General features: G+C 42.6%; 2 protein-coding genes across 5 annotated transcripts; both read left to right on the plus strand.

Annotated features, from left to right (window-relative positions):
• The first annotated feature begins 15 nt into the window (after positions 1-15).
• On the plus strand, positions 16-6,966 carry snrnp40 (small nuclear ribonucleoprotein 40 (U5)). Its single transcript, XM_056412971.1, has 10 exons — positions 16-231; positions 1,227-1,356; positions 1,464-1,557; positions 2,057-2,222; positions 2,462-2,584; positions 4,750-4,870; positions 4,985-5,067; positions 5,496-5,557; positions 6,305-6,408; positions 6,650-6,966. The coding sequence occupies exons 1-10, from the start codon at positions 121-123 to the stop codon at positions 6,697-6,699; spliced, it is 1,044 nt and encodes a 347-aa protein (XP_056268946.1). The 5' UTR covers positions 16-120; the 3' UTR covers positions 6,700-6,966.
• A 1,925-nt stretch (positions 6,967-8,891) lies between these two features.
• nkain1 (sodium/potassium transporting ATPase interacting 1) lies at positions 8,892-16,777 on the plus strand. 4 transcript variants are annotated; one of them, XM_056412081.1, is made up of 8 exons: positions 8,894-9,083; positions 9,284-9,661; positions 12,217-12,354; positions 12,469-12,549; positions 12,901-13,098; positions 13,308-13,368; positions 14,495-14,576; positions 15,038-16,777. In XM_056412081.1, exons 2-8 carry the CDS (start codon positions 9,608-9,610, stop codon positions 15,045-15,047), a joined length of 624 nt encoding a protein of 207 aa, XP_056268056.1. In that variant the 5' UTR covers positions 8,894-9,083; positions 9,284-9,607; the 3' UTR covers positions 15,048-16,777. The 4 variants fall into 4 exon arrangements, with proteins under 4 accessions (XP_056268085.1, XP_056268056.1, XP_056268066.1 ...); XM_056412091.1 differs by having other exon boundaries at positions 8,894-9,045; XM_056412100.1 differs by having other exon boundaries at positions 8,915-8,978.
• The last annotated feature ends 83 nt before the right edge of the window (positions 16,778-16,860 follow it).

Genomic DNA, 16,860 nt, shown 5'->3' on the forward strand with positions numbered 1-16,860 from the left:
TGCTCTTCGTCTGCACTCGGTTGCTCGACGGCCGTCCATGAAAGACGGCCATTCATTTAAAAAAATAAATTCTACCATTAACTTCAAACGGTTTTCTAGATTTGTGTTGCCTAAATCAGGATGATTGAACCCAAGAAGAGAGCGGGGGACATGGCGGTGGTTCCGACCGTCGTGAAGCGGCCCCGGACGGAGCTCGTGGCGGCGGCGCAGTCTCAGCAACTCGTGGCGATGGTACGTAGAGTACCGCTTCTGCTAGGGACGAGATGAGTACGAGGAGCAGCTTGCTAGAAACGATCAAAACACACAGACCCGCAATCATTTCTAACATGTTCTTCAGGTGCACATACGGGATTGTGTTGCTGGCTTTACGCTATTTTTACTTTAATTTAAGGCAGAGAATCCTATAATGTGTCTTTCTAACACTCCACCATTTTCAGCTAGGACTAGGGGGAGCGTAAATATTTAGATATCACTCACAGTTTTTCTCGACTCATATTAACGTTCAATTTCTTTAACATGTTTGCAACAACTGGAGGAAACAGATTGTGTGACACACTAATGATGTTAAGAGATGACCTTGTTATTGTAATGCACGCTTCACTTAATTAGCTACGGTTATACTTTGCTAAAACTAATTCGGTCTAATTGATTCCTCTTGAATTACATCCTACATTTGTGAGGGTTATAATCTTCATTTTTGTGTAACTTTCTTTACTTTGGAGTTTTTGATTAAAGGATATTATTTGAAGGCTTTGGTTTTAACATTTACGTTACACATTTTCTCCAAGCTCCATGTCAGATAGCTGCAACTCTTTAAAATGTCAGTTGCCGTGTTTGATCTCTTGATATTATTAAGATTATATATAGTTAGTGCCTACCCAAAGCAAAGGAGTTCAAGTATTTCAGGGTCTTGTTCACAAGTGTAGGTAAGATGAAGCGGGAGATCGACAGGTGAATCGGTGTGGCTGCAGCAGTAAAACAGGCGCTCCACCGGAAGGTCTTGGTGAAGAGGAGCTGAGCCTAAAGGCAAAGCTCTCAATTTACTAGTCGGTCTACATTCCAACCCTCACCGATGGTCTCAAACTCTGGGTCGTGACCGAAAGAAAGAGGTTGCGAATACAAGCGACCAAAATGAGTTTCCTCCGTGGCCGGGTGAATTCAATTTATCCAACTCTAACTCAGATTCCGACAGCCACTATATTTGACCTTCACTGTGTCTCCCACAGGGTCCCCCACGGAGCTCCAGCCTGCAGGCTCCCATTATGCTGATGTCTGGCCACGAGGGCGAGGTCTACTGCTGCAAGTTTCACCCCAACGGAGCCACACTGGCCTCCTCAGGATTTGACAGGCTCATATGTAAGATATTAAAAATGAAAGACAATAATGCAGTTTACACACACTTTGTAAAATGTATTTATACGCCCAGTTACTGTAAATAACCTGTGCACTGCTTTTTGCTGCAGTAATGTGGAACGTATACGGGGATTGTGACAATTATGCCACTCTGAAGGGCCACAGTGGAGCAGTGATGGAGCTGCACTACAACACAGATGGCAGGTATGAAGACAAATGAACACAACTTTCATAATAAAGCATTGTTAACTAAATTAATGGCATAACTTGAGACATTGTGGGTGAATAAATAATTTTATTCTGATTTAGGTATGGACATTTTTTAAAATATGAATGTGATTCTACTTCATAATGTCTTAAACACCTACAATGTGATCTAGTGTTATTCTCTCCCTAATTACATGGAGTTACTTATATTTGTATCTTTGGTCCAGTATGAGTCCAGACTTATAAGTTGTCCTTCTGTTGTTTTGGTGAATAAGTCTGTAATGGTATCAGCTATTCAAAACTCATATTAGTTCAAAGCAAGCTACCAAGCAAATGTGACTTTTAAATCCAGTTTCTGTAATAAATGTTCCATTTAACTAACTGTCTGAGATTACGTACAAGAAACATGCTTCTTAATTCATGTGTTAATCCTGCATGCTGATAAATGTGTGAAATAAAGGGTGGACCGACTGTGTTTTCCTTCTGTGTATTTCAGCATGCTGTTTTCAGCGAGCACAGACAAGACTATAGGTGTGTGGGACAGTGAAACAGGCGAGAGGATCAAGCGTCTGAAGGGCCACACCTCCTTCGTTAACACCTGTTACCCGGCTCGCAGAGGGCCCCAACTCGTCTGCTCCGGCAGCGATGACGGGACCGTCAAGGTGAGACTTCCAGCTTAATAAGTGTGAATAAACTGGTATGTGGAGATATTTAATTTGTATTTATATCCTAGTTAATTGACTCCAAATATTTTTTTTATGTACTCACTGGTCTCAAAAATAGAGTACTCTAGAAAAGAATTATTGTTGTTGACAAAAATGTATATCTCAAAATACTCCAGTGGAGTTGTTGTCTGATCACACTCAGTTCATTGTTCTATATGTGTTTGTCATTGTTGTAGCTGTGGGACATTCGTAAGAAAGGAGCGATCCACACCTTCCAGAACACCTACCAGGTGCTAGCCGCAACGTTCAATGACACCAGCGATCAGATCCTGTCGGGAGGCATCGACAACGACATCAAGGTACTTGGCTCCGGCATGAACAGAGAATCTGGGAATTACACTGAAAACAATAACATCCTGGAAAAAAAATTTCACTCGGAAGGATTCAAACAATATCCTGATCAGATTTGAGAGATTGGTTGTTATGACATCAATACAAGCGGATGTAGGTCAAATTGGAAAAGCAATATAACTCCAAATCAATGCTAATCTCATCCGCTTATATCACACACAATATTGCAGGCATGAGAATCCCTCACCTTCGCGAAAATCGCTTTTGAAAAAAAATAATAGACTTTGTGTGAATCGTGTAGATACGAGGTTTTTTTTTTTGGGGGGGGGGGGGGGTCAATTGCGGGCGCGCGTTTATGAGGAGAGAGGGAGAAGTGTGAAGTGTTCTGTGAAATAAAAAAATCTTATAAAACATCTTTGATCGGCGTGCGGGCGAGCCAATCAGTCTTCAGCGTTTGGTTGTTTTTTGGTTGTTAGGTTTAGGTTGCGCTACTGCTGCTGCTCTGCTGTCGCTGCTGCTGGGCGATGCTAACAAAGTCCCCGTCGTTAAGGGCGTAGTTTTTTTACTATTTTATTTTCAATAAGAGCGATAAATTAAAATCAGAGCACAGCAAGCGCTGCTGTTGCGCTGTTGTTTTGCGCGCCCGGCCGCCTCACAGCGAAGCGTTATTTAAAAAAAATTTAATTTAAAAAGATGCCAGAAGTGAAATGTTTAAGTTCAGTCTGTAAAGTTCTGTAACTCTACAGCTGCTCATCCAGATGAACTCTGTATCCTCTGGTCAGAGACTAACGGCCTCATAGTGTATCATCAATGCTATGATGGCTCCATGTAGTTTAATTAATATCTTGCTGTATTAATACTAATATTACTGCTATTTGTTAAGTGTTGAAAAAGTTGGTAAAAAGTGAACCATACAGATATTTTATTTATTACTATTATAGATAAATATACCAGTATTGTATTTATGGTATACTGTTTTTATGGTATTGTATCAGTATTTTATGGCAGGTATGGTATAGAAGATCGACAACCAGGGATAGAGCAAGAACAGACTCGTGGAACAGACTCAAGGCTCAGCAGAGCACAAGACTTGAAGACTTGTTCACGCCAACAACAAAAAAGGAAGTTGGTTCATGAATGACCATATTATACACAATATTACTATTATTATAGTATTATAGGGCCCGATCACTGACTTGGTGTCAGAATGGAGGACCTATAGATTATCATACAACGTCCAGCATCGATGTTCGTGGAAGTCATCACCAGCACCCCTCCCCCCTCTCTCCTCCTTCCCCCCCCCCCTTTTTCATGCCTGATATTGACAATAGTAATTCGCTTTTGCAGAACACCTCAATATGTGGTTGTTCTGTGACTGCTATTATGATATCTCAACATTTTCATTTTATCGCCCAGTTTGCCTGGAAAATATGGAAGTCTTTCTATCGACTGTGAGGAGGTCATGGAAATACATTTGGTTGTACAGACAGCAACTGTTGTTTCCTAGAAGGGGTCTATAGGAGTACACGGCTCCACAGAGCTGTGACTGTCAGCCTGGCTACAGTGCTAAAGAGAAACATGGGATGGTTCTTATTTTTCTTTATTACAGATGAGTAATAACAGGCTGCTTTGGCATTATGGAGGGCCTTCTTATATGTTTTATGACATCATTGAGAGAGAAGTTCAGTTGTTCTCATCTCCGGTGATTTCATACACTGACCAATGTAAATATCGTGACGTTGCCCTCCACCAGCTCATCTGTGGTCCTCTGGGACTCCGTATGTGTGCACGGCTCTATTATTCATGTGGTGTCCTGCGACGCTGGTGTTCGGGGTTTCCGGCGACCAAACGGAGCCACTCGATCTTTTTTGGGAGTTCACAAATCTACTTCTGTCGGGGCCATTAGTGGGGATGCGGGTTGGGAACCTCTAAACGTCAGACACGAGTGTTAAATGCTGTCTGATCGGTGTAGAACTAAAATATATTTATTTGGGACATTATTCATGATTTAAGGGTTTAAAATATCTTGTTTAATATGAACGATTTGTCATTAATCTTAATCCAAAAAAGATTGTTTTCTTGGAATGTTCTCCCAACATAAATGCATTAGCATATAGACTGCCTGTCCTGTTGTATGAACCCTGTCAACAGCTGCTTTTGTCTGGTTGTGCAGGTGTGGGACCTGAGGCAGAACAAGTTGATATACAATATGCACGGCCATGGGGACTCAGTAACTGGACTCAGTCTGAGCTCTGAGGGTTCATACCTTCTCTCAAACTCCATGGACAACACTGGTAGGATGTTTGTTCAAATATTTACAGGATACGAAATGCCATTTCTCAGCTCTCAACACTGAAGCTTCTGTGGCTGAATCCTTTTTTGGGGCTTTTGTGTTTCTCTCTGCGTAGTGCGTATTTGGGATGTCCGACCGTTTGCACCCAAGGAGAGATGCGTGAAGATTTTCCAGGGCAACATTCACAACTTTGAGAAGGTAACATTTACATCACGTCTCTCCACTGTTGATGCCATCAAGGATGAGGGGTTGTTTATATTTGGGGAAATACTGCAAGGGGCATACATATGGGTTTTACCCCCTTGCAGAGTTTATTGTTGTAGTTTAAAAAAAATCTCTTTTCCTAAAAAGCCATCAAAACATGTCACTTTCTCACTTACAATAAACAGCACCTGGGGCTTTGGTCCCGTGAACGGTGCAGCGAATGCATAAGCGACGAACAGCTGCAGTGCTGCTCGGCGGCGTTTCCACACGCTGTCGACCACTGTTGCCTGACATCTCTGATCATCCTCTCCTGTCACTGCTGACCTGTCCAAGACATGAAAGTGCATCTTTTTACCGTGACGGCAGCTCACGTTTTAGAGCGGTTGCGAATGCAGTTTCTAACATCTGTTCCCGTCTTTCAGAATCTGCTGAGGTGCTCCTGGTCTACTGACGGCAGTAAGATAGCTGCCGGCTCAGCCGACAGGTGAGAGACAAGCAAACACACACACACACACACACACACACACACACATATCAACCTCAGTCACACGCTCTGGCATGCGCATGAGCTAAAGGTTTATCGAGTTCAGGGGAAATTAATTTAGTTACTTTGATCAGAAAATATTTTCATCTTTTAACTTTTATAGAGAGAAGAGCTAAAGTCCCACATATATCTGAATATATATTTTAACATTCTATCGTTCACTTCTATGGCTCCTTGTTTTAAGAAAAATAAAGCATCAACAAATATTAAATTTGTGTATCGAGATAATGTATATATTTCCGGTCGACCAAATGTCATACTTTTAAATATATACATGCCTAAATTTACTAATATATGAACAACTATAACAACATATAAGTATTTGTATACACGCATAGACCATGTATACATATTCATCATAACTTCCTTTCTTAACTCAATATATATATTTTAACAGGTTGTGCTTCTATTGATGTTCGATATAAGACATCACATCTAGTTTGTGTCCAGACATGTCATCGTTTTAATATAATAATTACATTAATACACTTGTTAATCTACTCGATAAGTATCCATCTTAAGTTGCAAGAAAGATGTAATGTTCTCTTTGCAATTGACCCCTTTCAGCTTCTATATTAATCAACCAAAGACAGCGTAATTTGTTGTAATCCTTTGGTCTCTTATGTCTCTGCTTTGTATATCTCGCATCAGGAGTCATTCTTGCTGTTTGCTTGTCTGTGTTCACAGGTTTGTGTATATCTGGGACACCACTTCACGTAGAATCCTCTACAAGCTGCCGGGCCACGCCGGTTCTGTCAATGAAGTGGCCTTCCACCCAGAGGAGCCTATAGGTGAGTCAAACTACTGAAGGACCCAAGATACGTGAAGACTTGATGCTGTTATCTTGAGTAGGGAGACAGGCTATCTGGAGGGAAGATCATTTAATAATATGAATAATAAATCATGTGGTCTTGCCACCGTACACTTAATTTTCTTTGTGTTCATTTAACTTGACGTCTTAGTTCACCTGAGGCTGCCAGTATTACAAAACATGACTAACAATAATCTTTTTCTCTTTGTCCCTCTACATAGTACTGTCTGGCGCCAGTGACAAAAGGCTCTACATGGGAGAAATTCAGTAGAGTTTGTTTGTGAACGTAAGTGTATGTGTATGTGTGTGTGTGTGTGTGTGGAGGGATGTGTGTGCGTGTGTCCTGCCTTTGAAATGGATGGGTGGTGTTCCACAGTGGGTTAGGAGTCTCTAATTTCATGAGCTTCAGCTTTTCACAGAACAACCTCAGGACGTGTGTTTGAAGTTTATTATCAGTCACCAACAGCTCCGCCATGACTTGTTTTTTTAAAAACATTTTGATTTGTTTCTTTATAATAAACTTGATTCTTTAAAATGAGTTTGTGAAATTCATTATTATGACTGATTCCTGCGTTCATAACAATTCATGCAATTTGCTGCCGGTTTTTATTCAAATGGACCATTAACTGCCTCCCAGTTTACAAACCTCTTCTTTTTTTTAAAACTTGTTTTTTTATGTCTTTTTCACATGACACAAACTCAAGATGGGACAAGACAAGGCACATCAAAAAGTACATATTGAAGATGATTTGTTCTTGGGCATTACTGACTGTTTCTCAGCAGAAACAAATAAAAATAAAAGATAACAGTAGAGGGTGAAAGATATGTACATGCACAGATGGATACATATTATACCCCACAAACAATGCTCCCACATTCCCTGATGTGACAAACGATAGACTATAATAGGGTTACAACAAAATCTTCTCTCCCCAGAAACTCTATAAATGAGCTTCAAATCCTTGCAAATGTGTTATATTTCCCTCTAACTACATATGTAAGTTTCTCTAGGGCAAGGCACTGTAGCCATCCCTCTGTCCAATTGTGTTTGCTCGGCCTGTGAGCAGATTACCAAGCCATTGCAATTGTATGTTCAGCTTCAAGAATACAAAATATAACCATCTTTTTTTTGCTATAAGTGTACAGTTAGCTAGAAAACACCCAAAAAGACAACGTTTTTGACAATGTAAGTTGTTCGTTGATACAAATGGATACAATGGTAATAATCTCTTTCCAGAAATCTTGAATGAGGGTGCATTCCCAGAGGCAGTGAGCCAAGCTACCTTCATGTATCCCACATTTTGCAGATGTATCTGGTGATGTGGGGTAAATGCCATGTAGTAACTGGAGTGATGTATGTTCTCATACAAAACCGTTATGCTATTCCACACTTTATCGTGTTCTTATTGGTTGCAGTTTTTACTATCAACTATTTATATTTATCGATATAGTGTAGTTTACATACTTTAATATATTTTCTTATTATTCAATAGTGTTGTCTTGTTGGAAAGTAAAGCGATGAAGTCAACTGTTCATTAAACATTCAAAGGAATGAGGCTATTGTTAATCGTCATCACTATTGCGTTAAAGATAAATAAATTTGTCTAAGTACTGGTGTATATGTTTTTCTTTAAACCATAAACCCTCTCCACAGTGGTACTGACTCTTTTGGTGCATGGGTCGATCTTTTGTCAAGCTCTGTATGTGTTTAATTAGTATTAATTGGTCCAGTTAAATTAGCACTATATAGAGTTACATCATGTGACTGCAGCTATTCATGTGTTTGTTCTCTTCAGTCTAATTGTTCAATGAACATGAGTTTACTTGGCTCAGTAGGGCGGTGATTATGGGTCACTTGATATATTTGAATTACAATTGTTCAAAAACAGGTATAAAACATAAAGAACTAGAAATGCAGTTATAATGCAGAATAAGTTAAATTCTGCATTAAAATATATAACCACATGCTGAAGATGATCATGCTAAGGGTTATTTTATTTGAGAAACCTAAGGGAGTAAGAGATATTTAGATCGTAAACTAGATATATAACACGTTTTGTTTTCCATTGATCGTTAAATCGTTCCTCCTCTTCCTCCTCGCTGCTCACTTTGTCCCGCTGCTCGTGGTGAGCGGCTCAGATCAACCGGGCTGTTCATTGTGTTTCCTCCGCTCTGAATCACCGGCAGAGGAGACGCGAGGCCGGACCTCGCTGCTCTCCTCGCTCTGGCGGTGGGAGGCGGGTACAGACGGTTATTTTCGGCTGTCTGGAGTCTGGACCTCCTCCACCACCGCGAGCCCCCCGTTTCTTTTGTGCTCCTTTTTCAAACGCCTCGCGGGACTGCCGATCGGTCGCGCGCACGCACGCACGCACGCACGCGAGAGTCTGCAGAATCCATGCAGCTCCTCCTCGAGGGGGTCGCAGTGACTGAGTGCCCCCACCTCCTCGTCTCTCTCTTTCTACCCCCCCCCCCCCGGCTCCTCTTGCGCCCGCCCCGGCACTGATTGTTGACAAAAGACGCTGCGAGACGGAGCGACGGAGGACGGTACCGGTGAGCAGAACGGCCCGTTAACGGGACTCCTTCATCCGAACAGTTAACGGAGACCGGACCGACGAGGGTAGGGGGGCACGAGGTCTCTTCCGTTTCTAGAAAACCGTGAGTCACAACGGGCTGCTTTGTGTCCGGAGCAGATTGCTTGTAGCCCAAACGTTAGCTGTAGTAACACTGCGGGGTCGACCCCCCCCCCCCCCCGTGTGATTCGGTATCATATGATGCTCATTTCTGTCTGCAGCCCGGGGCTCATTATGACAGCTTTCCGTCTCTCTTTGTGTCTTTGTGTGTCCCCTCTCCGAAAGGTGTGGTCGAGGTGATTCGTTTGTCGGTGGTGGTCGGACCGCAGCAGGCCGGTGTGAAGTGGACCTCCCCCCTCCCCCCCTTCCCCGCTCCTCATCTACTCGCGATTGGTATTTACCGACACAAAAAACCCAGCGGCCAAGATGGGTCACTCGCTGTGAGCCGAGGGGTCAGGCCAGCGTTAAGGGAGGAAGCGGCTGCCTTGGGCAGGTCAATTCAGCCGGGAATGGTGTGAGCTGAGACGACCAGGCAGTCTGGATCTGACCGGGGACCCGTCCTTCCCCCGGAGCCTCCGCGGCTCCAAGCCGCGTCCTGAGCCCTCCAAGATGGGGAAGTGCGATGGAAGATGCACGCTGCTGGTGATATGTTCGCTGCAGTTGGTGAGTGTTTGTTTGTCTGGTGTGTGTTTGTGTGTGTGTGTGTGTGTGTGTGCACGCACAGCATGCACGGTCAAAGCTGGCTCTTCTCACTCACCATGATGGTATAATTAGAGCAGCGTGCTCCAGACACACAGCACATTGTAATACTTTTGTGTCCAGCCTTTCTGTACAGTCACACACACAAAAAGAGCTTTGAGCTGCAGCTGCTGGGGGGCCATGCTACATTACAGACCAGGGTGTGAGTGTCTTTGAAGCAGAGGGATCAGGGCAAGGGGTGAGCGTTGGTGTCGGGGTGGCTTGTCGGTAAAGAGAGGGGTGATAGTCCCATTCTGGAAAAACCACGAGGAGCGAGGAGGCCCTGTTCACCATCTGGTCTCCATTCTGTACTTAAAGTTAACTGCTCATTGTGCCTACAAATAGCTTGAGACTATCCCTCTAAAATGAAATAAGTGTGTAATATGAGACAGTACCAGCTATTCCTGTAGTGAGAATGATGCCGGCGTGGACCACAGCAGCGTGGGCGCTCGTTATCCAGCCTATTGTTTGCTGGGCTGATGAGTTGTGTGGCAGGAGGATTCGGCCCATAGATTCTCATTAGTTTGGGGGAGCTTTTAGGGGATGCTCCTCTTTTGAGAGAGCGCAGCAATCACCAGTGGCACATCAGTGGCAAGTGTGTGCAAAGTGCCACAGACTTGCATAGTGTTGTTTTTTTTTAGACTTACAATACGGGTTGACGGGAACCGTTGTTGTTGACTTTCGACCTGCTAAACTGAGAGGAACACGCTGTCTGTTGGTGGATGCCCAATAATAAAGGAGGATTAATAACGTCGTCGTCGTGTCATCAGTGCCCATACGTCCGATAACAACAATATCAATATCATATGTAATAGATTAGATAGTGAGTGAAGAAGTAAAACGTAGTAGCGTAACAAAATAAATAATATATTATGTCTTTAATGTATCTATAATGCATATTGCATATACAAAATATATAATATATATATATTAATATATATATTATATATATATAATTATATACTTTTATCTGTATCTCTGTATTTTAGCTATCTATTATGCATCTAGGGTGCAAACCCAAGCCGCTACTCAGGGGTGGCGGCTCTTTGCCTCGTGTCATGTATGCGGCTCTTTGCAATGTGTGTGTTTTTTTGTTTTTGTATGTGCGTTCTCGCTTGAGTTCAAACGTTATTTTTTTCAAAAAACGCAAATGCGTTGTTGAAAAAAAAAAAACGCAATCCCAAAACCAAAAACGTCTCAACGTCTCGTTTCAACGATGAAACGCCGAATCCGCAGCGGAGTGGGCGCGAACTTGGAGAAGTTACGCGTATAACTACGCGAATGAAAGTGTCGAATGACAACACCGCACATACGCCGCAACGCGGATTCCGCACTATGGCCGCATGATAGTTCATTATGGCTCCAGCAGCGCGTGACACAGCCAGCACGGTGTAGTGGGGAGCCGCATCCTCTGCGTTCCGGCTTCTTCGCGGGAAAACTCTTGTGAATGTCGAACACTTTCTTAGGCAGCCGAATGCGGCCATTCATGGATTACCGGCACATTCGCCGGTGTGCATCTCATAAGCAACACCCTGCAGCATTTTTTCGGACACCTGTTCTGGGTTATTCAACAGCAGATTGTGAATTAAGAAAGATTTGAAGAGGAATGTTCACCACTTTGAATCCCACATTGCATAGTAAAAAAAAACGCAATTAAAAAAGCACATTTTTTGTAAGTTTGTGGTTGAATGATTGATGGTTGTATGTTTGTTGTGTGTGTTTGTGTGTGTAATGTTCATTGTTTGTGTGTGACCTGTTGTCTGTTGTACACAATAGGAGTGTTGTCTTATTGTTGTAGTGATCCATGTGTGTCATTATCAACAAATTGTGTGACATTTTGTGTAAAGTGTGCGTGACACCAGGTGTGTGTGATGTGTGTGGGTGTGTGCACAGTAAAAACAAATCTGTATGATGTGGGGTGTTGGCTTGACACAGTAAAAAAACACCTCTTCCCTTTGTGACTGGTTGCGTTGATCTTTCTAAAAATGAGCTCCTCCATTTTGTGATCATAAAAGTGATTTCTTCTTCTGTCCGCGCCGCCCTCCATTTGGTCACACTGCATCGACCCAGACACTGTCACTCACTTTTGACTAGTAGTGGCACTTTTACTTTTAAGTAGTACTTTTTTAGTTTAGTAATCTGCTGGCACTTTTAACTAGTAGTGGCACTTGTAGTGGCATCTGCTGGCAACTGCCACTGAGTGCCACCGTTGACTAGTGTGGGCATCTGCCCACCTCTTTTACAGTCACTGAACTGGCTGGTGCTCCAGGCAGTTACCATGGAAACAACTGCGGCAGACCTATGCATGTGTCCCTGTCACTGGCTGTATTTATTTGTGTGTGTGTGTGTGGAACCGTGATCTCTTGTGTGTGTGTTGTGTTGTCCATGGATGTTGTATTTGTCCTCGATTGTGTGTGTGTGTGTTTCTTCTAATGTGTGTGTGTGTGTATGACCCCCCACCCCCACCCCCTGTCCCCTAGGTGGCAGCCCTTCAGAGGCAAGTGTTTGATTTCCTGGGCTACCAATGGGCTCCCATCCTGGCCAACTTCTTACACATTATGGCCGTCATCTTGGGCATGTTTGGCACCGTGCAGTTTCGTTTCAGATACCTTATCTTTGTGAGTATATCCCCCACACTCTGAGGATGCACAGCTGGTGTTTACTTTAAGTTGATACAGCACAAGTGTGCAGTTGCTCTCATTGAGAAACTGATCTGTGTCTCTGTTTGGCAGTATGCAGTATGGCTGGTCCTTTGGGTTGGCTGGAACTCGTTCATTATCTGTTTCTACCTGGAAGTGGGAAACCTGTCTCAGGTGAGTTCAACCAAAGAGTAATTATTGCTTCTCCAATTGTTTCATTTGAATACTTTATTTAAAATCAACCACTTATATATTTATTTTTGTCATTGTGACCCCCAATATGTATCAAGTGACCCCTTAACGAGGCCTTGATCCCCACATTGGGAACCCCTGATGTATTATACTAAAATGTCATATAGTCTTTGGTTCCAGCTGCTTGAATCAGAAGATGTGCAGCTTTTCTCAGTTTTATATCGGTGTAGTTTCGGCTCTAGTTCTTGACATATTGTTCCCTTTATTCTGATATTATTAATAAAAAGCCAAAACAACAGTGAGAATAAACACTCATATGTTTTTGTTTTTCAGGACAGGGACTTTCTCATGACTTTCAATACGTCTCTTCATCGTTCGTGGTGGATGGAGCATGCTCCTGGTTGCCTGGTAACGCCAGTCCTCGACTCTCGCATGGCCCCTGACGACCACCATGTCATCACTGTCTCAGGGTGTCTCCTTGACTACCAGTACATAGAGGTGTTAAGTTCGGCCATTCAGGTCCTATTGGCGGTATGTATCCCACACACACACACACACACACACACACACAGATTATCTTTGTTTTACATTGACACACAAACAAAATGGTTGCGAACATTTTTATTAAGTATTATTTTTCTTTTTAGTTTGCTAACCCTCGACCTTCAAGCACTCTTAAGTGTACAGTGACTCAATGTGTTGAGCAACACTCACTAATTTCTGACCATCTCCTCTCACAGCTTTTCGGCTTCGTCTACGCCTGCTATGTGAGCAAAGTCTTCCAGGATGACGAGGACAGCTGTGAGTGCTTTTGTCTTCTCCTAAAAGCTTGCTGATCTGATTCCAGCCTTGTTGAGCCGATCAGGTTCAGTTGTGTCACACTGTTGAGAGGCTTTTCCTTAGCGGGCCCCGTCTTTGGATGCGAGCGCTGTTAGCTTATTTCGCTCTCCTTCCTGAGTCATGTCAAGCGATATCTGGGTGATCTGAGCGCTCTATCTGATCCGTCTGTATTCGAGGTGTCTGCCAGGAGAGTCCCGCTGTCCAGAGTGTCCGTCTGTCTGCTGCCTGTTGTCTTTGGGCTTGGCGGTGCTATCTGTGTGTCTGAATGATTCTTCCCCTTGCGTGTTTCACTGTCACTCATTAAGTCCGGTAGTTAGAATATGACATCATAAGCTTGATTTCCTGGAACAGTGAATGTCTGTGAGGTCTGAACAGCTCTATGGTCATTATTCTGTGCATATTATAACATATTTATATGTAATGATGAAATCTAAATTACAAGATATAGTTTTTTCTTTTATGAATGTGGCTCAGGATCATGAGTACAACATATATATATATATATATATATATATATATACATATATAGAGTGGAATATTTTACACATCTATGTTGATGTTTATAAGATTTTTTGGGGCGGCAAACTATTGATTGTAAACACTGTTTATTTTTTGTATTGGCCAATATATCAACCCCATACCAATACATCTGCAATAAACTAATAATGGCCAATATTTCAACGAAAGAAAGAAATGCAACTCTACAACATCACAGGAGTAATTATATTTAAATGTCAGATCTTGCATCTGGAGAAAACAGATCTCTTAACTTGTGGTCTATATCTCCACTGACGCAAACAATAGGGAACTATTTTCGCGTTCAGCCGGCACCATAAGTTTATTCCTCTGAATCGAATGAGAGAGTTTCAAATAATGTATCAGTGACAAGCAGTGAGAGAGATGGTGTATCGGTTCACCTTTGCAGATTCTTCACACTGTAATAAAGGTATACTGAACGCATTGTAATAACCCTCGTGTAAAAATATAATCTGTTTTTGAAATACAACACTTGGTTTAAAAGATAAATGAATACAGATTTAGGAGCAACTGGAATGATGTCATTCTTCTTCTCTTTCTCCGTTTGAAGTTGATTTCATTGGTGGCTTTGACTCATATGGCTACCAGCCTCCTCAGAAGTCCTCGCATCTTCAACTGCAACCTCTTTACACGTGAGTAATAAATAATACATTCTCCATTTCCCCCCTTTTGATCTTTGAACACTTTTCTTTTAAGGGGTACTCCATCGATTTAGCGATATACTTCCAAAAAGTTTGGTGCAGATCGAAATCAATGTAGCAGCGGCCCAAGATCTGCAGACGTTTATTCCTTGCTGTGGATCAGGCTCCACAAACGCTGCATCATACATTTCCAGTATGTAACTCTTTTTAAGACATCCTTAAATGAACATTTCTTAAAGACCTCCAGTTTGTAATGCAAACTCTCAAACACAAGCAGAGATAACCCTAATGACACCCTCCTAAGTCACAGAAGACTAAATGTTTTCCTCATGACGGGTGAATCAGACTTGATGTGTAAAATCAAAGGAGTGCCCCTTTCATGCTCAAAGTACACCGTAACATTGAAGTCTGCCAGTGTGAATTCCCATGATCTCATCCTCTCTCCATCACAGGGCTGGTTAACTGTTGGTGGTGCTCCATTCAGGACAAACCCTGACGGTGTCACAGTGGATGGAAAGCTGTGGTTGCCTCAATTACACTCACTCCGTGTGTCACAGTTTACCGGAATGGACTTACCCCACCCAGAGGGAGAGGCGTGTGTGCGTGTGTCTGAGAAAGAGTAAATGCAGCCCTGAATAGAATGTACAGAGCTCAGGGAAGAACCAGCATGCCAGGTGGTGTGATCGAGGAGGAGGAGGAGGAGAACGAGGAGGAAGAGAACAAGAGCTGGGTACACCTCTGTCAACTCACAGAAGACACACTTCAGTAAACTGCCAGCTCTCAACACTCCCACAAGTGTGTGTGTGTGTGTTTGGCTGGTGCTTCGTGGTGGCACCCTGGACTCTTACTACTTGGTGTCCCCGAGAATTTTTCTTTCTGGGTGCTTGTGTTTGTGTGTGTGTGTGTGTGTGTGTGTGTGGGAGGGTCACATAATAAATGGAGGCACGGCTCGTACCTGTTGTCGTTTTAGAATGTGGTGATGTCGAACTAGAGCAGTCTTACGGTACCCATTCCCAGAGCCATCTGTCCTTCCTGCCATGCCGTTAAAACCACTGTTTGAATTCAATCTCTTTACACGACCAACCGGACCTGCAACCTGCAGAGAAGGTCAAACAGCTGTAGGAACAGAAAGGACGTACTGCGTAAAGGATCCGACTGGCCATATTTCCTACAATTTATTATTCACCAATACCAACAATACGTCTCTCAAAACTTTCAAACGTTACCAGCGTGTGTCTCTCAAATCCAAAATCCAAACCAATTAGTTCCTCCAAGTGAAAAACATTTGAAATAGAGTCACAGAAATGTACTAAAGACGAATCGACTGGGCACCGTATATTTAAGCAAATTTCACTAAAACAGCCGTAAATAGTGTTGTTTTCTTGTCTGGGACTATTTCCATGTGCTCTGCTCGTGAGTACTTCTATGTGGGATCATCTCAAAATAAACTACAGTGCCCAGTTTCATCTGAAAAAAGCCATATGTCACCCAGTCAACACTGTGGTTTAAAAAAAACTAAACACTTTTGGACAGAAATGCATTTCACTGAGGAATGATAAGGCTTTATCTACACAAACAAACTGTCAGTGGGACTATTCAATTGTTGATTTTGGTCTTTTCATGGGATTTGTTGACATGAATGAAAATGTAAAATATCCCCAGACGTCCTTTACTGGTCTGGGTATCTGCAAAGATCCAGTCAAATGTGTTTTGCAGGAATTTTTGTTTTCAGGAAATAAATTCAGCCTCCTGTACATGCAATGCGGTTGACTAGGGATGCAGATGGCTTTGGGACAAGACGTTAGTGTCTATGGGGGGCAGCAGTGGGGAACTGTGCATGTAAATAACCAGCCAATGATTGTTTTGTTGGTTCCATTTAGAAAAGGGGGGTTAGGGGGTGGTAGGGGCTTGGGGACGATGGGTACACATCAACGGTTTACTTCATACCTGTTTCTTTTCTTCTCTTCTAACCCATCTGCAGCTAGTTCTCTCTCATCTTTCTCCAAAACTAGACTCACCTCTGCAGCTCACGTTGTTAAAGGAGACCTGAGAGGAACATAATATCAGGATCAATAGATTTTGTAGATATGATTGGAGATATGAAGAGGGACAAGGGAGACAGGTATGCGGCGAAGGCCTTACTGGATGTAAGGAGAAGTTTGAAATAATAAAAATACACTTTCTACGTTAAATATGACTTCTGTTGTCATCTGTAGACACATTTGTCTCACTGAGCTTTACTGACAGTTTAATAAAAGTCACCTTTTATTCCTAA

The sequence above is a fragment of the Pseudoliparis swirei genome, chromosome 1 (genome assembly GCF_029220125.1).
Source record: "Pseudoliparis swirei isolate HS2019 ecotype Mariana Trench chromosome 1, NWPU_hadal_v1, whole genome shotgun sequence".
Lineage (NCBI taxonomy): Eukaryota > Metazoa > Chordata > Actinopteri > Perciformes > Liparidae > Pseudoliparis > Pseudoliparis swirei.

Coding starts and splice junctions, on each gene's coding strand:
- nkain1 (XM_056412081.1), top strand. CDS start 9,608: ATGGGGAAGTGCGATGGAAGATGCACGCTGCTGGTGATATGTTCGCTG. Junction 9,662..12,216: donor TGATATGTTCGCTGCAGTTG/GTGAGTGTTTGT, acceptor CCTGTCCCCTAG/GTGGCAGCCCTTCAGAGGCA. Junction 13,099..13,307: donor CCATTCAGGTCCTATTGGCG/GTATGTATCCCA, acceptor CTCCTCTCACAG/CTTTTCGGCTTCGTCTACGC.
- snrnp40 (XM_056412971.1), top strand. CDS start 121: ATGATTGAACCCAAGAAGAGAGCGGGGGACATGGCGGTGGTTCCGACC. Junction 232..1,226: donor CTCAGCAACTCGTGGCGATG/GTACGTAGAGTA, acceptor TGTCTCCCACAG/GGTCCCCCACGGAGCTCCAG. Junction 5,068..5,495: donor ACATTCACAACTTTGAGAAG/GTAACATTTACA, acceptor CCCGTCTTTCAG/AATCTGCTGAGGTGCTCCTG.